At 40.6% G+C, this 24,728-nt stretch overlaps 2 protein-coding genes and 1 long non-coding RNA gene across 3 annotated transcripts in view; 2 read left to right on the plus strand and 1 right to left on the minus strand.

The window, feature by feature from the left end:
• TSG101 (tumor susceptibility 101) overlaps nucleotides 1–2,698 on the plus strand; it is a 46,989-nt gene extending 44,291 nt beyond the window's left edge. The window contains exons 9-10 of the mRNA XM_026706525.2: nucleotides 961–1,200; nucleotides 2,013–2,698. Coding sequence (XP_026562310.1) covers nucleotides 961–1,200; nucleotides 2,013–2,102 — 330 coding nt within the window. The 3' untranslated portion in view covers nucleotides 2,103–2,698. The remainder of the gene's footprint in view (nucleotides 1–960; nucleotides 1,201–2,012) is intronic.
• Nucleotides 2,699–5,491: 2,793 nt separating this feature from the next.
• On the minus strand, nucleotides 5,492–19,847 carry LOC113440255 (L-lactate dehydrogenase A chain). Its single transcript, XM_026706527.2, has 8 exons — nucleotides 19,790–19,847; nucleotides 16,113–16,247; nucleotides 14,255–14,372; nucleotides 12,987–13,160; nucleotides 12,310–12,483; nucleotides 8,471–8,588; nucleotides 8,020–8,143; nucleotides 5,492–6,213 (listed from the first exon to the last, which is right to left on the minus strand). Exons 2-8 carry the CDS (start codon nucleotides 16,236–16,238, stop codon nucleotides 6,049–6,051), a joined length of 999 nt encoding a protein of 332 aa, XP_026562312.1. The 5' UTR covers nucleotides 16,239–16,247; nucleotides 19,790–19,847; the 3' UTR covers nucleotides 5,492–6,048.
• A 1,195-nt stretch (nucleotides 19,848–21,042) lies between these two features.
• LOC148128109 (uncharacterized) lies at nucleotides 21,043–24,508 on the plus strand. The gene is made up of 2 exons (XR_015740810.1): nucleotides 21,043–21,180; nucleotides 22,416–24,508. It is a non-coding gene; the product is annotated as an uncharacterized LOC148128109 (long non-coding RNA).
• Nucleotides 24,509–24,728: the final 220 nt, after the last annotated feature.

The following is a 24,728-nucleotide window of genomic DNA, read 5'->3' on the forward strand; positions in this document are numbered from 1 at the left end:
AGTTCATGTATCTATAACGAAACAGTGACACTGTCAAAGTGGGCGGGCCCAGTCGGGAAAACACACCATTCCTAAACAAGCAGAGCACAAAATGGATCTGAAGTCATGACAAATAGATTGATCAAATATTGGAATGATGTGAGGCGGTTACTGAAATTAAATCTTACTTTAGGAATTATTAAGAAGGGCATTAATAATTATTATTACAATAATAAGCTTTTATAGAAATATAAGGGCCAGACTGTTGCATTTCACAATGACTATTGTAACATTGGAAAAAATGTAGAAAAATGCAGCCAAGTAGTCAAATGTATTTGGGATTTAGAGTAATACCTAGGGAGTTAAAAGAAAAGATGAAAAAAAAAGAGTTTATGATAAAGGCTTATAAAATGATGAGAGCATTGAAAAAGTTAATTGATGATTTCTTTTCTTATTTATATATTATACTTGAACCTAGATAGGTAAATTAATAATATTCAAAGTAGATGAAATAATATATAGTTAAGATTACCAGCGACAAGGCAAAAAGATGATATAAGCCATTTTTAAGAATAGTGGCAATGTGTATGTGGCTATCGATCTGATACTGAATCACAGAGGAACATAGTTAACGTAGGAAATACAGGATCTAATTCAGATCTATTAAGTCTCTTCTTAACTCCCTTGCGCTCTTTTATATTAGTAATTGTGTGTGAGACAACCAATAATTAAAGATACCAGGCTAGAAACTGGGATGACTCTGGGCTAGTTACTTTGTCTCAACTTTGAAAGAAAGTCAGTGCAAACCAGTTTCCAAAATGTTTCCAAGAAAACTGTAGGGACTTAACTAGGTGAAGACTGACTCGAAGGAACAACCACCCAAAAAAGTACAATACTCAGTAACAAAAGGAGAAATTTGGAGCATCAATTTTAAATGGATATAAAGTCGTTTTAAAATAAGTTGTCTGTCTGTCTGTCTAGGCTGAAGTTGACAAAAACATCGATCTCCTGAAAAAGAAAGATGAAGAGTTAAGTTCTGCCTTGGAAAAAATGGAAAGTCAGTCAGAAAACAATGACATAGATGAAGTTATTGTTCCTACAGCACCACTTTACAAACAGATACTGAACTTGTATGCGGAGGAAAATGCTATTGAAGATACTATCTTTTATCTGGGGGAAGCACTGAGACGTGGAGTCATAGACCTTGACATCTTTCTCAAGGTAGTTTTCATGAAATATACATGAATAGAGAAAGTCCTTGACTTACAATATTTCATTTAGTGACCAAAATTATGACGGCAATGAAAAAAGTGACTTAAGTTATGACCATTATTCACACTTATGATCTTTCCAGAATCCCCAGGATCATGTGATCAAATTTCAGATGCGTGACAACTGGTTCTTACTTTATGACTGTTGCTATGTCCCAAGGTCATGTAATCACCTTTTGCGACTTTCTGACAAGCAGTCAATGGGGAAGCCAGATTCATTTAACAGCCATTGTACTAATTTAACAACTGCGTTAATTCATTTAACAATTGTGGCAAGAAAGGTTGTAAAATGAGGCAAAAGTTACTTAACTGTCTCACTTATGACTACAATTGAGCCAAAATTTCTAGTATTAAGTCAAGGATTACCTGCATAGAAATGATCCAAATTTACTTCATATAATGCCTTAGAATATTGTCCCATTTTTGCTAATTAGAGCAGCTTCTTGTTGATTTTATATCTTTATCAATATTGGCTGATAATATAAAATGTATTTTAGTAAAAAACCTCAATATACATTGTGCAAAACTAAGCCGTCTGAAAATATTGTGAAGTAAAACCATTGGGGAAGGAAAGGTAATAAACATCAAATGATTTTTCTTACAGTACATTTTATTTTGTGCAGCTCTTTTCAAAATCAAGATCTGGACTAGTAGTTGTAAATATTTATTTCAGTAATGGAGTAATTGATGCTCTCAAATACGTGTATCTCACGTTTATCACTCTTGTATGATTTATCCTAATCCTGTTTTACTTCTTTTCAGCATGTCCGTCTCTTGTCTCGCAAGCAGTTCCAGCTGAGGGCGCTTATGCAGAAAGCAAGAAAGACTGCAGGACTCAGTGATCTCTACTAATCGACAGAATGAGAAAGCGTAGAAGGGGCCAAATGGTCATATTCTGAGTTTCCTTTGAATATGTAGGTAGGGGGAAAAAATAAGTTATTATATCATTCAATTGTAAGATATTTTGAATGCATAATATATTTTCCTTTCTCTCCTTTTTGGTAAGGACTAGCTTTTATGAATGCACTTTCAATTTTGTGTAAACCTTTTGCATTGATGGACTAGCTAAATAAAATCCATTGCATAACCTTTTCTTGTGCTATAGATAATTGTGCAGCAAGCATGTCTTTCTTTTCATTTAACATCTGCAGAATATAGTTGGAATTGTTATCTGTGTACTTTTAAGATCAATTTGTAATAAAATCCTAGAAGATAGCCAGAGGCTAAAATGTGTTTTACATTATTTAAAAATTGTTGTGTGATCTGATCCTGCTTGTTTAGTAGACGCTTCTTAGCATTGAAAAAACACTATCACTGCTCCCCTATTAGTCATAAATACAATGTATTTTCCCATTTTTAAAATCACATATTCTTTTTTAATGATATTCTTTAGATGTCTCATAAAATGTGTCTTTAATTTAATGAATTAATAAATTTGATGGTGATTAGCTTAATTTCGATTACTTTAAAGGAGAACTATAATCAAATAAACCAATGAAAGATAAATTAATACATTATTAGCTATGATTGAACTGTGAAGCAGTATTCTTGGAATCATATGTGCTTTGATTCTCCCCTATTCACCACTGACCCCTAACCCCTCTGGAACTGATCTTGTATGAGGGAGAATCCATTTTCTTGTCTGATCACACTCTTTGCTCAGAAGATGTTTTGTATATATAGCCACTACTCTCACATATTAAAAAATATCCAAAATCACACGATAAAAACCTTTAAAACAATAAAAATTGATTAAGACTGTGGAAAATATCATCTCTGAGAGTGCAGTTCAACTTACTGTAATCCTTTAGCAGGCTCCATAAGTCCACTACTACTAGCCCCTCCAGCACAGTGATGTAGCCATGTCTTCAGACCTTTCCTAAAGGCCAGAAGGGCTGGAGCTATTTTAAGTTCTAGGGGAAAGATGAGCCAAAGGATGGGCCTCAGGTTAGGAAAAAGCTCTCTTCCTGGGTCCTGTCAGATGACATTCCTTCATGGATGGACCTTATAACATGCCTCTCATGATGGATTTGATGGGATGGGCATCATTTAGTGAGGGAGTTGCCAGTCCCAATTGTGGTTAATAAGCGAGGACTACTTACTGTATAAATCAGGCAGGGAGGGCAAGAATAGGAGCACCCCATCCTGAATCCTCCAGAAGTCATCCATAAACATCTATGCCAGTGGTGTCAAACTCGCGGCCCGTGGGCTGGATGTGTCATACGCAAGCCACGCCCACCCCAGTTCCACAATGTCAGGTGACGGCAATGTGACATGGAGAGTTTGACACCTGTGATCTATGCCCTCTTGGGTGCTTTAACTCGGCATGAATTGAACTTCAAAAGGGGTCCTTTGAAGTTGTGCACCTGCTGCCACCTCAGCAAAAAGGGAAGCTTGCAGCTGGATGGAACTTAAACCAGTTCTCTCACATCCAGGGATTACCTTTTGAGGAGAGGATGAGCTGCTACTGCCTCAAGACAGGGCAAAACACCCCCTCCTGCAAAAAAGCATTCACTACTGCTGGAATCCAACATGAATATTAAAAAAACGTGGCATTCACAGTAGCAAGGAGGTTCCACAGGACCAACCAGTTGAAACTTCCCTGATAATCAGGCAAAATCATACCTCAATTTTCATAGGTCCTGCCCAGCTGGATCCAGCTATGAGCTGATTTCAGCACTTTATCTGCTAAATGCCTAGAATAACAATGAATTACTGGTAAATAGTTTTTGTTTTTAATAACAGATTGAAATAATGCCCTACTGGAAAAATACTGATTCCAAGACTTAAACTGTATTTTTAGACAAAAAAACCTATCACGTTTAATATTTTTAGCTTCCCAAAATCTCAGTTAGGAATAGGGATCAAATATGAAATGTTTCCTCAGTAAATGCATTGGGATTTGCAGAACTACTTAAACACAAGCCATTATGGTGATACGTAAATTCTGTGCACGACTATATAGTGTGTTTTGTATTCGCAAATATCGGTGGTTGTATCCACAGTCTGCTATTCATAAGATTCTTTTAAGATCAGCTTGGAATTCTTGACCTATGTATTGCATTGGTCCCGGTTTTAATAGGTATTAATCAGATCATGCTAATTTATGAACTGTAGCAGCAGGCAAATTCTGTTGAATTTTGCATTTACCTTGCATATATTTAGAAATACCAGGACTGCCATTGTAAGGAAAGTATTGTTCTAGTTGAGACCATATATATAAAAAATGTCCATGTCCAAAAATGTCCAACTAGTGGAAAATATTTCTCAACCAATCCTTAAAAAGAATCAAAGCTTTTTCTTCACCCTGCTTCAAGCAAATATGGATTTAGTACTGTATATTGTCAAAGGTTTGAGTTCCTTTCTTCTGAAACCAGGAACACTAATCTTATTTACTACAGTACTTAATTTTAAGTGGGTTTACTTTTTCCTGAAGCTTCCTTCTGATAACTGTATAATCCAATTCTTATTTAATGCTTCAACCATATGAAACTGGTTGGGGAGGGCAGCATGGCAATGCGACTTGATAGACCATTTTATGTCTTATTATTAAAAATTGCCCCCAGGCAACTGCTTTTGTAATAGAATTTCCAATTGAGTCATATCCAGAATGTGGCACAGGATCATTTTTGGGCACCTATGCTGTTGAACAAGAGGATTTCACCTCGTCTTCCACTGTTCAACGTATACACGAAACTGCTGCAGGTCATCAACATACCCCTTGATTTTCAATTGTGGCCTGGTTGCTACTCCCCTTCTAGAATAGGCAATTGTTATGCCATGGTTACACTCCATTGCTGACCATCATCACAGTGTACTTTATCTTCATAACTGGTTTGTATCCAATCCCAACATTTAAAAAATGGATTGGTGGAAATTTTCTTACATGATACAATGAAGGTTTTGATGTTACTTCCGAAGCCCTAAATTTTTTAGGGTCTGTCTCATTACAAATGCAATTTACTGCAAGTTCTGCAAGAAGGTCCTACTGAAGCTCCTACCTAGGCTGTCTCGACAGAATCCTCTCTTTGGCATGTAGGAAGTGGCCTTTTCAGGTCACGCTCCGCAGCAATGGATACATCCAGCCCACACTCCTGGCCTTCAGAAGGGTTCATTTCATCAAATTTTCAGTTTTAATTGAAACTCATTTTTGGCATTAATTTTAGTTCATTTTTTAAAATTATGTTAGATGTCTTGAGCACTTGCCAGAAGCGTGGGTGTATGAAAAGAATGAAGGCAGACAAAATTAATTGATGTTTATTTTGCTCTTTGGGGTCGGTACTAAAGCTAGACAATTGCATCAATTCTAAATGTTGCATACACAGTTCCCGCAGGAGAGTACACTGAGTTCTCTTGAAGATTATACACAAAGTCCTGGAGCAGTGATGTCAGGAAAAATACATTTACCATTGCTCAGTAATGAAATTTAAGTCACCTGTCAGCAGAAAACATTGGTCAGTGAATTTGCCAATCACTTTTGATAGCAAAGTCTTTGGAAAACCAAGTAACTTATTTTCTGATCTGATATTAACTGGGAAAAGCAGGAGAATTTAGTGTTTTAAGTGGATGTTGGATCAACCTTATGTTCCTTCATAAAACTACATTATATTCCTATTCTAGTCACAGATCAAGATAGGAATCTTGCAGCTTCTGTTTCTAAATGAGGAAGAGGAATTTTGTAGTAATTTAACCACTGATGCTTCAGATACATACTTGTAAAGGAATTGTCTCATTTGAAAAGTGCAAATAACCATCAACTAAGACCGGTTTCACATTAGTAAACGGCAAAGAGACACACTTAAAACTGAAGCTCCTTCTGGATTCCCCAGAGTGTCTCAGCACTCTTCTTCAATTTATCTTCTTCTTCAGTCTTCAGAGTCATTCTGATCACGTCTGTAATGCCTGAAGAGCCCAGGATGCATGGAACACTTAGGAAGACATCATCTTTAATTCCATGCATACCCTGGAAAGATAAAATATTTATGGCCATGAAATACCACTTTTCTTTAAATCTAATAGACGTTTTATCATCACTGGAAAAAAAAATAGAGAAAGCCACATAATGTATAGGGATAAATGCATTAAAAAGCTTCAGACAGAAGAGGTGAAATAAGTATGTGGGCAGTGTTTGGACTAAAAACTCCCACTATGAGGGAGATGGGCAGTTAAGAAGTTTGATACACACACACATACACACACCATTGATAACAAGTTGCTTAAATATAAGAAAAATGAGCATATGTTTTAAGATCAGTGGCATACACAGGAGAAAAAAGCAAACAGTCAAGATGGTAGCTGCAGCAGTGGTCAAACCCAGCCTTTTTGCATTTCTGTCAATTTGTCCAAAGGAGTCAATGTCCATTTTGAAATCCATACTGCCAGCAGAATTACCTGAGCTCATTAGAAATGGGAAGTCTTTTTTGAACTTAAGGGAGGGCAGTAGTCATCCAACTGAGGTTGAGAAGACACTATAAAAATTGACTTTTTGACCAAAAATAGAAACAATGGAAAGGGGCTCATATTGAGCTCTTCTCTCCATCTTAAGCTGAACTCTCTTGAGGGGGAACTGCAGAACCAGGCAGCCATTATTAAGCTCCCCACTTCCTAACTTGGAAAGATATCCTTGTACCAGGGAACATCTTGTGAAGACAGGCTTCCTTAATGCAGGGGTCTCCAGCCTTGGCAACTTTTAAGACTTGTGGACTTGAACTCCCAGAATTCCCAAAGCCCACAAAGTCTTAAAGTGGCCAAAGCTGGAGAGCCCTGCCTTAATGGACTGGCCTTTGGGAAGGAAGCAGAGAATGCTGTAGGGATTGTCCGATCAACTGGATTTTGCAGTTACAGCTGCAGTATCCCAGAAGAAAACTTGCCCTTTTTTGCTTTATTGCCTCCTTAGGCCTTGTAAGCACAGCCTTTTCCAAGATCCCAGAACAGCCCTTTCAGAATTGAGTTTTGCAATATATAAGAAATAGCCAACTTTGCCTTATTAGTCCAGATCAGACAAAGAAACAAAATGCCAAGTACTCTCTGAATTTTCCTGAACCCTAGGAGAACCATGGTTTCAGGACTGAAAGGGACCCTCCTTCCTCTTCTGAAGGCTTGGTTAACTGCCTTCTTGAGAACCACGATCATGTGACTGAGGTATGCAAAGCCTTCCTTCCTCTTCCACCTAATCTACCTGCTTTCTCTACTTTTCTGCCCCTCCACACTCCACCATGATTAAACATGAGCTATCTTTTTAGTCCCTCTTTTCTCTTTCTGAAATCCCAAAGCAAGCAACAGATATATATTGCAAGACAAAAAAGGGGCTTCTATTACTCTCTTTCCCAAAACTTGCACATTCTTACTCCCAAGGATTGTTTGCTGCTGTTTTTTTTTTCAGTACTGCTTACATGTTTTCCCCACTGAATGTTATTTCTACAGTGATAGCTACTTTGTCTTCCATGACTGTTCTTTCCTCCATTAAGTGCTTCATTAATGATTTCCCCCCTCAGATTATTTTTACCTCACCTATTTTCCGCTGCATGTGTCTTTTTCATTGCCCTTTCTCTCTTTCACTGTGCTGTTTTTCAACAAAGTTGAGTCCTTTTCTGAACTATGCAGGAGTGACATTTTTGAGGTCCATATTCACTCTGGCATACATAGACTATTTCAGAACTTTAGTTTAGTCTTGCTTGCTTTCCAATTCTTGCTGGATCCAGGATGTTGGAACTGTATCATGGCTAAATAGGCAAATTATAAAACCATAATGACCTGAGTAGCTGATTACCTTCACCATTGTAGAAATTGGATGTACTCTCCTTAAATTCTTCATGATGGTTTCAGCCAGATCAGCCACAGACAGACCAATTGCCCATGATGTGTATCCCTTCAGCTTGATCACCTCATAAGCACTGCAATGGGTTACATACAACATTAAGATAGGTCTGCAATACTATGACTGCAATACTATGACAGCACTCGTGATGTTGCTAGGAAATGATCTAAAACACAACAAACTGGTTTGCAAATTCAAGCAATGTTTTCAGATTTGTTGACTTCTGAAATACACCTACTTTAGAAATACTGTATATCCCAAAATATATAAAAAGACTGTGCATGGCAAATAAATTCCAATATACCTTAATGTTTGGGTTTTATAATACTTGTGGAACTCCCTAACATTAATGCACGTTATCTGTTTTTTATGATCCTTAGCCACACAAATCTTGACGTGTTACCTGTCCACCACCTGCTTGTGGACTTCTTTCCAGTTCTCCTTGTCTCCATCAGTACCCATTTCAGGATGCAACTGTTTTAGGGAGACACCAGCAACGTTCACGCCACTCCAGACGGGAACTAAATAAAAAAAAAATTTTTTCCAGGTTATTCATGCCTTCAAAACACACGCTCATTATATTTATAAAATTATATGGTTAACATAGAAAAGCTATCACTTTAATTCTCCACATATGAGCCTCAGGAAAGCTCTGAAACAAGTGAAAATTGATGAGCTGGCTCCAAATATGGCCTTCGTTCTAGTAAGCAATGAAGATCCATTTACTGTAAAGGAACAGCTTAAGCCTTTGACCTGATTAGAAAAAGATACTGGATTAGCTCCAGATAATCAGGACCCAAATCTACCCTCCTTTTTGAATGAACAACTTTGGCACGAAAAGAAGTAAGTAAATCTTTAACAACAGCTTCTTTTCATACTAACTTGCTGACAAATCAGTGCCTCTTTATTGTGGACCTTGGATCTTTTTTCGAACGTAACTGGAATTAATGTGAAGCTCCTCCAGCTTTTATAACCTTTCCGCAAACATATTTTGTTCTCTTTGGATGCTCAAGTATCCTCATTTTCTTTGTAAATTCTGTATCAATGACTTTCAGCCTTATCCTTACCTTCAGACCTTATCCTTACACAAGTTCCTTGTATAATTAATAGGTGACTAGCCTTATGGAATGAGATAAATCCCCGAGGTTCATTCTCCTCAGAATCAGATCAATCAAATCAGATTAATCCTTTTAATGAAGCCCAAACATACTAATATACTGATTTTCTTATTAAGTTATGGCAATTATATACAAAATGCAATTATTTACTTTCTTCGTTCTTGTTTATGTTCATACTTACACTTATCATGTACATGTTTGACAAATAAACAAACAAATAAATAAAATGGCTTGGACGTGGTAAGCAAGCTGTGAATAGTTCTCTCTGCTTCTACAGCTACAATTTGGCTTGGACACAGTGTATTATGTATAATTTTGCCTGAAGGGCTTGTGGAGCAGCAAACACTACTGCTTTCAGGCACAGAAAAACTAGGAATAGGGTATTATATTGTGTTATATTTCTGATCTTTTATTTTGGCTTAGTTTTTCACTGCGTAAGAGTTGACTGGATGAAACAGAATTTTGTAGCAATTTTATCTTGATACGAAAATGGAAAGGAGCCAGAACAATTAATGCAAATTTATGAGATCTGACTAACGTTTTCCTGATAATTTTATTGCAATGGAGGACTGGCAAAAATGGACTAGGAGAAGTGAAAAGGATCCAACATTTACTCCAAAGCAAGAATGATTAACTAAGTATTTCCTTTATTATGTACTTAATTTTTGTTTAGATTGGTTAACCAAGTATTTTGTAATATATGGCATAGCGATAGGTAGGTATTGTATCACAAAGTGCAAAGTAAAGCAAACTTTCCCGTGTACAGGGTTACACAACTGCATGAAGAATAAACTATCAATGCCTACTGTAACACCAGAACATTACTGAGAATAGATATTCCTGGGCATTTGTAAGAAATCTCTAATTTTATCAAAATGGTCTATATTGGATTAAACTATGAAAATCTCTTGTCTACAATGAAGATAGGACATTCTACAAGGCGTAACTCCCTACTACTGATGCAAGACTAGAAAGTTCTAACTTCTCTTTCAGTGAAGGAGCTCCCTTCCTAGTTTTGGATTAGCAAACTAGAAAGAAAGCTCAAAGGAAGAGGAAAACGTGAAACGCCTAGGAACCTAGAAGAGTCACGACATACTAAAGACCTTCATGGTAACTTCACTGTGCTATTTTTCTATAACAAAGCATTCTATAGTAAAACGTACTAGAACTGCCTCTTGGCATGGAATCCTAGGTCCTTGCCCTGAACTACTTCCTGCAGTATTGTTCTGCCAAAGGTGACTTCAGCCAAAGTACAAGAGCTAAGCTTTCAGTGTTTTATTAAGGAAGATACAAAGCTTCTAGTGGAATGGGCCATAATTTTTCATAAGGCAGAGCTGTTCTGACTATTGTAGGCTATTTACATGCATGTCTTGCTCCACCAAGGCGTCATGGTCACAAATACACTGTGGCCCAGTTGGGGTTTTGGGAATGGCATTAGATCTGAATTCCTCCGTTGATCACATAATTCTCAACAACTCACCTATTGTGCAGTTTTACCATAACAACTTGGGGCAGAGAGGAGTATTTTTTCCTGGCTCCACTGAAAGATCAAGTTCACTTTATTCATGAACTTTGGGTCTCAGTAGAGAGAAGGTGATGCCAAAATCCTTCTTGTAGAAAGTGCCTAATTGCTATGATTTTGGCCCCACGTTATGACAATTTATAAATGTCACTTCCCATGCCACGTGCCCCAAGGTTGAGTCAAGTAAGGATTCAAAAAGTCTGTTTGGATTTGTTGTACTCGGCTGAAGAAAGAGTCCTACTCTATCTCCAAGCAGGTCATTCACAACCAAAGTGGTTCAATCTCCCTTGATTCAATATGTCTGATGATGTGAAGACTCCCCAGGATGTCAAGTAGGTAAACAGTTCTAAGACCCTATGTCTCTTGGGCCAATTGAGAGCTATCATTTGCAGCTGCGTTGTCTTGCACTAGTCCCAGAAATCTAGGGCATTGGTGGGAATGGTAGCAATTGAAATATACAGTGGGCCTTAAGGCCAGATGGCGCCCAGATGTTGTTTCCACTCCAGTAAGTTGAAACAAATATATCTATGGACAAGAAATTGCTATCTGCATGCTTGTCAGCAATATTGGGAGATCTACTAAGTTTGTAAGAGGTAAGTAAAGAAAAAAGAAAGGGAAATCAAGTGCCAAGAGAGAGAAAAAGAAAGGAAAACAGTAAGGTGCTGGAGATCTGCTAAAGTTGAAGGAATTCTTGACAATCTAGTGTGCCCTGTGAAGCAGTGCAATGGTGGAACTGGGAAGGGGATATAATCTTTCCACTGAAAGCAATGTCAGCATCTTTTCAGCTATTCCATATGCAAAATGTAGCTCTGGCTTTGATCAAATAATTCTGTTAAAAAGTGCTAGTCTGGGCCCTGACATCATGTTAAGAAAAACAGTAATACAATTAGATGTTATTAAGATGACCTTTCTCCAAAGCCTGCAAGTAATTTTTATATACTTTTTTAATACTCTAGGCTATGCATACAGATTGTTAAATTAGTTATTGTGAGCTATTACACTGATTTCCGTGTAGGATGGCCAGTGAGACAAATAGGACAAACACTAAAAAACCCCAAGCCTTACTTTATAAAACTCCAAGAGTCTCTTACAAGATTTATTTTGAACTCACATGTTAGGAGTATAGAATTCAGATTGATAGAGTTTGGCCTACTTGGATTACAGAACTGACCTTTTCTGAACAGAACTAAAAGTCAAATATAGCTCATCTAGTGTTACCTTCATGTAGCAGGGCAGGGTAGATTAACTTTTATATTGAGAAGGGAATAGAGAAATCTTCCCTTTAGGTTTGCTCAGCACGTAAACCCAACATTTAGGAGCCAAATGTACTTCTAGTACAACAGAGCTCTGGTTAGATCAAAATGATTTTGTTAAAAATTTTTACACACACACACACACACACACACACACACACACACCAAGGATATGAAAGAAGTCAGAAGGTTTCAGGTGCAGGCTAGCAGGTAGACTACATAACACAGGCTTCTACAATCTTGGACTCTTTCATAAAATATTAGAAAACTGCAACTTTTCCAAGAATAATGTCTCCATTCTACTTAGCATGTAATTAGGCTTAATGCTAAGAGAAAAACCACTGCTTACCACTAGAATCTCCATGCTCTCCAATAATCCAACCATGGCAGCTGAGAGGATGGATACTCAATCTGTCGCCCATCAGATGACGGAAACGGGCTGAGTCCAGATTACAGCCACTTCCAATAACACGGTGCTTAGGAAAGCCACTGATTTTCCATGCCACATAGGTCAGAATATCCACTGTTGATTTTAAAAAAATTGGAAAACATCTGCCATGTTAAGGGCAGAAACTGTGAAGAAAGATTGCTAATCATTATAGAAAAAAAGCAAGACTTTGTTTTCGGATCAGAATTATAAGTTAGACAGGTTTGTCCATTGATTTTCACTTGTACATAGGGATTTCTCAATAACGAGAAGGCCAAGACAGCAATAGCACTTAGCACTTAGCCTTATATACCCCCATAATGCTTTACAGCCCTCTCGAAGTAGTTTGCAGAGCCATTGCTGCCAACCCCTTTAGCAATATGCTCAAGATTGACTTCCAATCTCATTATGTAGAAAGATATTGCTACATATGTATTGGACCTGACAGATCAAAAATCCACAAAAGTGGATTCAGTTTCCACAAGAGAAAACTACAAGTTTCTTTAAACCCGCATCAAAGAAACATATGCCCCTTTCCCATTAAAAACTCTGGACAATAAACAATAGACAGTAAACATTCAGAAAAGGAGATGGCCAACCTGGATTGGAAACAACAAGCAGCTTGCAGTGAGGGCTGTACTTGACAATGTTGGGAATGATGAATTTGAAGATATTCACATTGCGCTGAACCAGGTTAAGACGAGATTCGCCTTCTTGTTGACGAGCTCCAGCAGTGATGATGACCAACTTAGAGTGGGCAGTCACTGCATAATCTGCCAAACGAGATTGTACGTTCAACATACATTTCAACATCTACCTGTGCAATGGATGGATCGACTGCATGAAACCTTTCATGTCAGAGAAGAATCGGCTTATAGAATGAGAGATGCAAAAGTACAAAAGGAAAATATATGCCCTACTGCGACATATATTCATTTAGACCCACAGCTTGCAAACAAACTAGCTACATCAGCCTTCCCCATCCTGAAGTCTGTGAATTTTGGGACTTCGGAGATCAACATTGCCGAAAGTTGATTGAAGATGATTACTTTATGTGTTCCTAAATGTATCCAAGGATAAACTTGTCTTCAGACATCCCCAAATTCCCATGATTGCAAGAATGTTCAAGTTTCCAGGTAAAAAAGCAAAAACAAAACACTTACATCCTGTTCATTTTTTTTTTTTTTTTTGGCTAGCTCTTTTCAAGCAGGGTCAATGAAGAGCCCAGGTTTCTACTCTAGCCTCAGAGGCAGGGCTATAATTAACCCACACCCATAGTTCTTGGGTTTGACAAAAATGATACTGACAAGGGTGACGGAGATAGTTTGTCATGAAAGGCTATGACCTATATTGCCAACACAGGCAAGGCTGTGGTTAAATGGAGCAAAAAGAAAACATCAATTTAAAACAGTAGCCTGCTCTATTCAGTAGTTAGCTCACTGCTCTTTAGAATTCTGATTTGTGAATCTCTGTTTTTATTATCTGCCGCATAAATCCATGCACTTAGTGGCAGCACATTTTGTTTGTGGGCCAAAGACCGTTCTGGGGCCAAAATGTCTATTTCTAAACTTAGCTTGTTATCTTTTTTGCACATGCACCAATTTTTTTTAACCCTTCTTGACTTGTCCAGTGGTGAGTATCAGATTAGGTTCTACACTCTTTAATCTCTTTTGGATCTAGAAGCAAGGGTCAATTTATATACTTCCCTGTCTTTCTCCAAATTTCTCATATCTAAGACCAGCCATGGATCCAACTGAAAGCTGGATCTCCTGGCTAATGTAACCTTTTATCAAGTGAAGTCATATATCAGATACTGCCACTTCCCTAAAGCAAAAGAGGATTTCTGTAACATAAAAGATTATATAACCTTTGCCAGAGACGATCTTTGGTGTTCGGAGAAAGAGGCTACCATGCTGAAGATCCAGCATCTCGCCCTTCAGCTTGTCCTCCACAACATCAACAAGAGCAAGTTCATCAGCCAAATCCTAAAAAAAGAGTCAAATGTTAAAAAAAGAGAGAGTGGCAACCCATGTATATTTACTGACCTGAACAATGGTGCATTAGATTCTCTCCAGCTCCTACCTAGGCAGCGATATGCAGTACCAAATGTAATCTATCACTTTCCTGAGCTAAGCTAGGAGATTTACTGAGCCTCCAATAATCTCTCTTGCATGGCATAAGTCTCAGACCAGACGTATTTGTCCAATTACTAGGCTGCCCAAAAGCACACTTCACAAATTATATACAAGAAAAACATGTTAGAAACTACACTGGGATAACAATAAAAATAATAATCTCCTCCCATTACCCCCAACCTCCAGATGCCTAAATCAAGGCCTGGGGAAAGAATGATGTTTTAGGACTCGCTTGAAGGCAAGTGAACAAATCTCTAAAATGGGGTCTTCAAACTTGACAGCTTTAAGATTTGTGGACTTCAACTCCCAGAATTCCTCCTCCAGTCATGTTAGCTCAGGAATTTGGGAGTTGAAATCCACAAGTCTTAAACTTGCCAACTTTGAAGACCCCTGACGATGTCCCAGGAGAAGATGCTGCAATATAATGGGCCCACTTCTTGGGTCCCACTGGATGATATCACTCATATGATATATCCCATAAGACAACTTTTGGTATAAATGTTGTTGGTTAAATTCAGATGCTTTCAATATGATTAATTCTAGTAACCTAGCATTAATATTTTCAACAGAATGAAAAGCTTTTTATCCATAGATCTATTCGTCTAGGCAGACAGCACTGGCTTCTTAACATTTCAAAAATAAGTAATACATTTAGCAATAGCAATAGCACTTAGACTTATATACCGTTTTATAATCCTCTCTAAGTGGTTTAGTAGTATGTAAAACAAAAATACCAAAAACTACAGTGAAAGGTAGTTTGCTTATACCACTTACTTCAAAAACATCTTCTATTTGTACCTTAAAGCAGGGGTCCCCAACCACCGGGCCCCGGACCGGGAGCGGTCCGTGGATCATTTTGTACCAGGCCGCCGGTACTTGGGTGCCACCATCTTGTTTTGATGGCGCTTGAGAAAGAGCTTCTGGGTGAGCTTGTCGGTCGGAAAGCGGCGTTTGGGTGCTGAAGGAATCCTCGTACCTTAGTTTTGTCGAGGGGGGGGGCGGCTTTGAACGAAGAGCCATCCCGATGGCGGTGGAGTCTTGCATTACTCAGGAGGAGATTAAGAAAGAGCCCGAAAAGCCCATGGAAGGTACAAAGGAGGAGTTGAAGGTGGCGGGGAGAAGTGGGGGACGGCTGGCTGGCTGGTCGCTCGGCTCGCCTTGCCTTGGTTGTGCATACTGATGCCGGTACCGGTCCATGGATCATTTCATTTTTATTTTACCGGGCCGCAAAGAATGAATGGTTGGGGACCACTGCCTTAAAGAAGCTCAGCAGTTTTGCAAAACAAAATCAATTGCCTTAAGGAGTATTTTTCTCAGTTGCATTAAAAATGACTAACATGTTATGTTATCACTAGTCTTATTAATGCGATGTAACGTCAAACAGGTTACAGCACTCTTGAAGGCAATGGGTGAAAACTGAAGACAGAGACAAATTAGAAGCATACATTCCGGTTTAAAAATACTGATTACATCTGTAGTGCTCCCAATCTTTGCTTTGGATCCTCAGCAGCCGTCTTATTTCAAACAAATAGCAAAATTTGCAAAATATTGCAAAGAACATCCTGCAATTCAGATGGACACAGCACTTACCTTCATCAAAATACTTATGGCACAAGCCATGCCAACTGCACCAACCCCAACCACAGTGATTTTGTTGTGGGCATGTTCTTGTTCTTCTTTATGGACATGTTCAATCAGTTTTTCTTTGAGAGACATCTTGTAACACTAGAAGAAGAAGAAATGACAAGAAGTTCCTTATTTTACATTTGTCATTCGCTGTACGGTACGGTTTCATTTTCTGTTCATTTCTAGCCTTATCTCACCACTCAGGTATTTTATGTCCCCACATCCACATACATCAATTTAATTATGGAAATGTGCCAGAATTAGTTTATTTTCGATTTGGTTTTTTCTTTTAACCAGATTTTCTTTTCACAAGAAATGTGGATGCAACAAAAGGACAGGAATGAGGATCAAGGAACATTGTCCCCATTGATCATGGACCCTGTACCATTTTAACATGAGATCCATGTTATACTATGAGAATCTGTCCCATAGTCCCTTGAGGCATGTCTTTGATTGCACTGATTTCTCAAGCCGCAGCACAATAATCAACATAGTCAACATTTTACTGTTTCTAATCTTAGGATCTGGCAAGAACAAGCCTCAGGAGAGGCATTATTATCCTCCAGTTTCTTTTCAACTTGCTTACTGTACATTCAGACACAAAATCTAGATGGCCACTGGAAAATTCATGGAGATGGGACCTATATATAAACAAAAGCAGTGAAAACCAATGTATGGTTTGCCTTGGGCAAACTGCACTATGGACACAAAGATCACAGACAGTATGAAATTGATTGTTTGAAGTTAAAGTCCAGAAAGTCTGTGGCTAGAAAGACAGTCTGGTTCAGGGTACAACCTGATACACAATTTCACTTGGGCACCTGAACTCCGGTGACCCTGTATAACTAACTGATCCAACTAAAGAGGTCTTCTTACATCTTTGCATTTGCACAGTTTCGATCACTCTTTGGAAGTTGTACTTTTCCGTAAGGGGCCCTGGGAAAGTCTGTTTCTCAGTGCATCTGTTGGGGCACTTGCAATAGTAATGATTGGAAAAAGCGGAGACTATATGGCTCCACTAAGCTTCCAGCAGGAAGGACGAGGCAAGCCAGAATATTTCTGTTAAGTATCAGGAGGTGGAAAAATATGTTTCATTATGTACAGTAGGAAGATTATTCTACATGGCATGCGGGTTTTTAACCCCTGTAGCCATAAGACCCGCTTCTTCTGCTTAGCATTCCTGTGGAACAATATAAAATAACTGCACTGTCCCCGGGGTGCTGCTCCAGGGAACTCTTTCTCTCTTCTCCCTCCCTTCCTCCTTTCTTTCTTCTCTCTCCCTTCCTCCCTCCTTCCATCCTCCCTCCCTTTCTTTATCCTCCCTCCCACTTCTTTCCCTTTCTTTCTTTCTTTCTTTCCTTCCTTCCTTCCTTTCTCTTTCTTTCTCTCTTTCTTCTCTCTCCCTTCGACCCTTCCTTCCTTCCTTCCTTTCTTTATCCTCCCTCCTACTTCTTTCTTTCTTTCTTTCTTTCTTTCTTTCTTTCTTTCTTTCTTTCTTTCTTTCCTTCCTTCCTTCCTTCCTTCCTTCCTCTTTCTTTCTCTCTTTCTTCTCTCTCCCTTCGACCCTTCCTTCCTTCCTTTCTCTTTCTTTCTCTCTTTCTTCTCTCTCCCTTCGACCCTTCCTTCCTCCCTCCCTTCCTTCCTTTCTCTTTCTCTTTCTTTCTCTCTTTCTTCTCTCTCCCTTCGACCCTTCCTTCCTTCCTTCCCTCCTTCCTTTCTGCAATTGGTGAACCATCACATCCAGCTATAGGGATGAAAGAAACCCACTTTGCCAGGATTTTCCTATATAGAAACCCCCCCCTTAAAAAAACCCTACCACTTCCCTGCTCTTCCTTTCCTTTCCCTAGTCTAAATTCTAAATCCCGGTCATTCTGGGACAGCCAGAAAATCGATGCAACTCCCTGGGAAATGCCCCTCGGTTAAAGCAACAAATCAATTCCTCACACTCTCCTCAATGCATTCTAGTCAATTCTTCACACTCTCCTCAATGCATTCCGGTCGGTCGCAAGGGGGAGGTGAATGACCATTGTCCAGGAGACAAAAGGGCCTTCGAGGATCCAGGAGGTAGCCGGGAGTCCCCAGGTTTGCATAGGAAAACTAAATGTCTATGGAGATTCTCAGTCATCCAGATCGTTAACAGATGAACAGAGTTGGAAGGGACCTTGTAGGTCATCTAGTCCCACCCCCTGCCCAAGCAGGAGGCCCTACACCATTTCTGACAAATGGCAGTCCAGTCTCTTCTTCATGGTTGTCCCAAAGGGGCTGTTTTTTTCAAGAGTCAACTGGACTTTCTGGGGTTGTTTTTTTTTTTTTTTTGAAGACATTTCACTTCTCATCCAAGAAGCTTCTTCAGCTCCGACTGGATGTAATAATATAAACCTTTCCATTCCCCACCATCCAATCGGAGCTGAAAGAGCTTCCTGGGTGAGAATCAATACAGAGAGGGTTACTCAGGGCGGAAGAATCTGGAGACTGTGGGATACAGCAGAACAGTTGAAAGGTACCTCGGAGATCCTCCAGTCCAACCCCCACCACCACCACCAGATCAGGCAGAAAATCCTGCACCATTTCAGACAAATGGTTGTCCAAATCTCTTCTTAAAAGACTCGGGGGTGGGTGGGTTTAGAGCAGGGGTCTCCAACCTTGGTGACTTTAAGCCTGGTGGACTACAACTCCCAGAATTCCCCAGCCAGCTTTGCTGGCTGGGGAATTCTGGGAGTTGTAGTCCACCAGGCTTAAAGTCACCAAGGTTGGAGACCCCTGGTTTAGAGCACCCACAACCTCTGGTGGGCAAGTCGTTCCATTGATTGACTGAAGCGAAAGGTCTTCCAAGAAAAACCAGAAAGTTCAGTTGCCTCTTGGGGGCGGGAAAGCACCTTTGGGACATAGGAAAACTAATTCCAGGAGCGGCGGAGAGGATGGATTACATCGCTCGGGAAGCCTGTTAAGCCCCACGGCGAGGAGCCGAGCCGAGCCGAGCCGAAGTGACCCCAGGACCTCGAGGCGACAAACGCAGCCTTACAAAGGAAAGCCGCTTCTCGCCTGCCGATTTCAAAAAGATACGACTGACCGCTGGTGGGGCGGGGTGGGGGGAAGGAGGGGAATCTCGTCGTGCAGGAATGAGTATCTCCAAGCGGAGGCTTCAATTGGGCAAACTGCCTTTCCGGGGACGCTGCGAGGTTGCATCCACGCCGCTTAGGCTTTAGCAGCGCCCTCCCCCGCTTCTCGTTTCAGGAACGGTCAGTTGCTCCTCTCCCGGATCCCTACCGGCCCCGGATCCGGCCACCTTCCTCCAACGTAATGTAATCCCTAAATCTCGAGGCTCCCGGTTTCCCGCGCAGGGATTCGGGGCTCTCCACTGTCCTTTTGCAAGGGGGGAAGGAGGCCGAGGAAGGAATAGCCTTCCCCCAAGCAGCAACGAAAGCGTCCGGCATTCCCCATTCGGAAGACCGTGTCATTACGCGCGGGAATCGTTTCTGCATGGGCGCGCTTCCCCCTCCTCAACACTCCGCATCCTTCCTTTACCCGACCGGCAGATTTTTACTTTTATTTTTTTAAAAAATTCCTTTTCCTATGGGAAAAACTCGACCCTCTTTTTTCCTCCCCCCCCTCCCCCCGCCAATTCCAGCCCGTTTCCTTACCTGGTCGTCTATGCAAAAGCCCCCCTTGCAACCCCGCCAATTGCCGCTCCAGTACCGCGAGGCTGGGGAAGCCGCGGCAGGTCTTTTAATAGGGACTCCACACGTGACCTGGGGGGGGGGGGCGGCCGCCGGGAGACGTGCCAAAATTCACGTCTGGCTGAGGAGAGGGTCCGGGCCTCCGCGGGCTTCCCTTTCTCGCTCTTGTTGCTGGAGGGTTGCGGGGGGGGGGTGAGGGGGCGGCCGGGCTCCGATGTCCCTCCTGTTCTACCGTACAGGTGGTCCTCGACTTACAACACTTCGTTTAGTGACCGTTCGAAGTTGCAGCGGCGCTGAAAAAAAAGTGGCTTATGACCGCTTTTCACACTGAGGACTGTTGCAGCATCCCCAAGGTTGGCGGTTTACACTTGGATGTCCCAAAGGAGCTTTTTATTCAAGAGGCAGTTGAACTTTTTGAAGAGCTTGAATGAGCTGAAACATTTAGCAATATGTTGGGAGGCTTCACAACTGGCTCACCTTTATGACGGTTGTGGTGTCCCGCAGTCACATGATCCCCTTTTGCGACCTTCGGGGAAGCCAGAGTCACTTAACAATTGTTTTACTAGGTTAAGAACTGCACTGATTCACTTAACAAATGTGAGAAAAGTTGTAAAATGGGGCAAAACTCACTTCACAAATTTCTCACTTAACAACATACATTTTGGACTCAATTGTGATCGCAAGTTGAGGACTACTTGTACTGTATCACCCAATCCCCGAGGAGCCTGGAAAATCTCTTACGGTGGCCACTTCAGAACAAGGGACAGGAGAGAGCTTGGGCGGTTTAGATGGTAGCCCCTAGTGGGCTATTAACCATTACCAACCACCATGCCAAATAATGATCCTGCATTTTTCCCATCACTCCTCTTAAGTGGGTGAATGAGAAAGAATTTTCAAATAACTTAAGCTAGTTTCCCAGTGCTATAACCCTATTTTCTTGCGTGTGCTTTTGAGATCAAGTTATATGTGTGAATGTCCTGTTCTTCGCTATGTTCCTCTCCAATAGATAGAATGTTGGTCACCATATTATTTTTAAAAAGGGGGGTTTGAGGTGCTAGAAATGTCTAGTTGAATGAAAAGAAGGACTAGGGGTGACACGATAGCAGTCATCTCAATATTGTCCATTGCTTTGTGTGAAGGGAAAGCAGCAGATGGCCAATTCATGCCAATGAAGAGACGCGAAGAATGCATTTCCTTTCTTGGGCTCCCTTTTGCAGGCATTGTGGCTGGTGGTGGGCTCTCCCTTTATGCTTCAGGGTGAAAAAAACAACAACTGCCTTTCCTGATGGCTAGATGGCAGAATGCATTAGTTCTGTTGCCATCCAGTGGTCCTGCAGATTTGTGCAATCTCTTATGTGAGCTCTAACTTTGGTTTATTGAGATAATTTGAGTGGGTTTGCTCACTGAACCATTACTTTGTTTGCAAGGTTCATAGGACACCCTTACCCTCCAGCCAAGCCTCCCCTTTTAGCCTACTGTGTGTTAGGTGAACTAAGCCAGTATTTATTTGAGGGGATCTCTCTCAAGAGGGTTGACCCCCCCTCTTCTTTGGGGCAGCCCCTCAAGTATTGGAAAACTGCTTGTTCCAATATTCCAACTTGTTCATGTCTTCTCAAATCAGGGATGTAATGCTGAGAAATACTTAACAGCATTCTCAACAGAGACTGACTAAGGACATTTCATCTGGGTTATAACTCCTGTAACAGATACTGAACATCCAAAAATAGCATTTTGGAAGGTCAAGAAGGCTTGTCCTTGCCCTCTCTAGCCATCTGTAAAACCTCTGTAATCTTAATTTACAATTACAGGAAGAGTCTTTTTGTCCCAGCAAATAAACAGGTAGACCTGCTTAGACCTCAGCTGCAAATACCCAGATGATCATGAGATGGTAGCAAAGATTTAGAGTGTTCTCGGTTTTCTTGCTACTGTTTGAAGGTCATCCAGAGTTTTCCTGTCTTGAGTCTAGTAGGCCTGTTTCTAAATTCCATTAAATTCAGTGGAATTTAATCCAAAACATGATACCGGTATCAGAAAGTAAATGAAAAAAAGTAAGCAATGGTTTTGTTTTGTTTAAGAAAATATATATAATTGGTTTTATTTCTAAAATACTTGATGTGCTTAAAACAAGTTGGGATCATCCAGTGTATCTGCCATCTGCCCTGAGATTAGTGTTATTAAGAGAGAGAGAATGATGAGCATTATGTTCTGGATGTTGGCTCAAAGGCCTAACACTTGTATCTCATGGAAAATAGGCGTTATCCACTGTTGCAGCTGACAGAGCTTTGAGGAGCCACTGAATTCATGCTTATCAAATTGCCACCTCTGCTTTGGTTCTGATAGGAGGAGGAGTGATGATGTAGGGCCCAGCCTTTCCTTCAAAAGGCTTTAGTTTTTGGTTTGTTTTACATTTGGAAGGCAGGATTATAGCTGAAATTACAGGTAAGCTTTTTATTTTATTTTATTTTGGGTGGCCTCATGTTGAATCCAACTCCTGGTGACCCACACCCATCCAGTTAAATCAGTGTTTAACAACAAGCAAGGGCATCCTTTATTTCAGTTGGCTGACACGTCACTGTATACCCTATTTCAGAAAGCGGACATCACTTTGGCAAGAGCCACACAAGGAAACAAAGAAGATGAAAAAACGTTTGAGAGCAAGGGGGAAGGAAGTGCTAAATCTATGGAAATCACAGTCACCTTGAAAAACAAAGAATAGATACAATTGGTCCAAGAGGTTGGAAGTGACCGTTTATAAGAGGTTATCTCTTCAGTCTCCTACTTGGGGGAAATTCTTTGCATACTAATATAGGCAATTTACACAAAGAAAACAGCAGAACATTTGAATGACATGCTAAGACCAAGGGCCATTTGGGGGTGGGGACTGAAAGTGCCTGCAATCCTCCAATTTAAATGTTGCCTCCTTTCCCTACTGTGTTGCACAAGCTCTTCAACCATAGAGTCCTGTCCAAACCAGCATTTCTCAGCCTTAGCAACTTTAAGATGTATGAACTTCAACTCCCAGAATTCCCCAGCCAATTTGATTGGCAGAAACCTTTGACTAGACATAACAAGCAATTGTGCCTCCACCTTATCTACTCTTATGAGCGTCTGTTTAATCAAACTCTTGGACTTTTGGTGTCATCAGAACTCAGATCAGCCACCATTTGGGATTACTGAAGGCTTGGCATAAAGTTCTAATTCCTCTTGCTGCAAACCCAAAGTGTCAGCTTCTCAGATGATACTGAACTCCTTATTTAAAGAGCTGAATGGTGATAGGGGTAAGGTATGTTAGATGCAGAGAACCAGGTTCCTTAATCTAGGGTGTTGACATAGAAAAAAGCAAAACTGAATCTGGAAAGTAACTCCCAGGATAACTGGTCAATGAAGGGGCACTCAGTGGACTATAAGATATAAGAATAATAATGGAGCTGGGAGGGACCTTGGAGGTCTTCTAGTCCAGCCCTCTGTTCAAGCAGGAGAGCCTATATACCATTTCAGACAAGTGACTGTCCACTCTCCTCTTAAAAACCTCCAGTGATGAAGCACCCAGAACTTCTGAAGGCAAGTTCTACTGTTAGTCTTCACTGTTTCTTCTTAATTCCAGGTTGCTTCTCTCGTTGATTAGTTTCCATACATTGTTTCTTGTCCTGCTCTGATGCTTTGGAAAATAATTTGATCCTTTCCTCTTTGTGGCAGCCTCTCAAATACTGGAATACTGGTATCATGTCCTGTCCCGTCCCCCACAGTCCTTTCCTCTAGACTAGCCAAACCCAATTCTTGCAACCGTTCCTCATATGTTTTAGTCTCCAAGCTTTTAATCATCCTAGTTGCTCTTCTTTGCACTTTTTCCAAAGTCTCAACATCTTTTTTGTAATGTGACCAAAACTGGATGCAGTATTCCAGATGTGGCCTTACTAAGGGTTTGTAAAGCTGTACTAATACTTCACGTGATTTTGATTCTATGCTTCTGTTTATACAACCAGGGATTGTATTGGCTTTTTTGGCTGCTGTCGTGCACTGCTGACTCATGTTTAAGTGATCGTCCACTAGGACTCCAAGGTTCTTCTCACAGTTACTGTTTTTGAGCCAAGTTTCGCCTAATCTGTACTTGTATCTTTTGTTTTTCCTGCCCAGGTGTAAAACCCTGCTTTTTTCCACATTTATTTCATTTTTTGGATAGGGTCTGTAGAAAGTTAGCACCTACCCCCTCCTAAAAAAATGAAATATCCTGGGAAATATTAAAAAGGTAGAATATTTCCTCTAAAAAGAATAGAAACTCAGAAGCAGAAACTCACCTGAGAAGCAGAAGCTCACCCCCACCTTTGTTAATGGGTGGGCCATTAAGGCCTGGGCCAGAATACTTTACAAAACAAAGATCTCCAGCTAAAGCTACAGCAATTGCCAAAAGCCCTTTTCAGTGCATCATCATCATCCAGCAAGGCTCAACCAAGCCTGGAACTCAGGACAGCCTACAGAGTTGCCCCTGCATGGCCCCATGGGAGTCTGACAGCCAATCAGAATACAAGCTCCAATTCAAATCCCAACAATAAAACCCAGGCACTCTCAGCATATCAGTCCTTTCTTGATCTCTTCCTTCACCTTGAAGCATGTGATCATCCTTCCTTTTCACTCTGGAGCTCCAGGCCATGTGGTCCTGTCCACCATTAAACCTTCCAAACAGCCTCCATATTTCCAGTGTCTTTTTCCCCACTTGGAACTGGACCCAGAAGGATTTTTCTTCCAAGAGGTCCATTGTTCAAGTCTGTCAAGATCATTTTGGATTACCAAGTTTGTCTTCTGGGGTGTTGGCTATTCCCGCCAGTTTAGCATCATCTGCAAAATTGATAAGTTCCCCTTCTATTTCCTCAAGTCATTTATAAAGATACTGAAGAATACTAGGTCT

The sequence above is a fragment of the Pseudonaja textilis genome, chromosome 1 (genome assembly GCF_049901715.1).
Source record: "Pseudonaja textilis isolate UNSWEBS1 chromosome 1, rPseTex1.2, whole genome shotgun sequence".
Lineage (NCBI taxonomy): Eukaryota > Metazoa > Chordata > Lepidosauria > Squamata > Elapidae > Pseudonaja > Pseudonaja textilis.

Bases quoted from the DNA above. Each gene is read 5' to 3' on its own strand.
- LOC113440255 (XM_026706527.2), bottom strand. From the start codon at position 16,238: ATGTCTCTCAAAGAAAAACTGATTGAACATGTCCATAAAGAAGAACAA. The intron at 14,373-16,112 runs GTAAGTGCTGTG...CTCTTTTTTTAG, and splicing joins CCATAAGTATTTTGATGAAG to GATTTGGCTGATGAACTTGC. The intron at 12,484-12,986 runs GTTGGCCATCTC...TAAAATCAACAG, and splicing joins GCTTGTTGTTTCCAATCCAG to TGGATATTCTGACCTATGTG.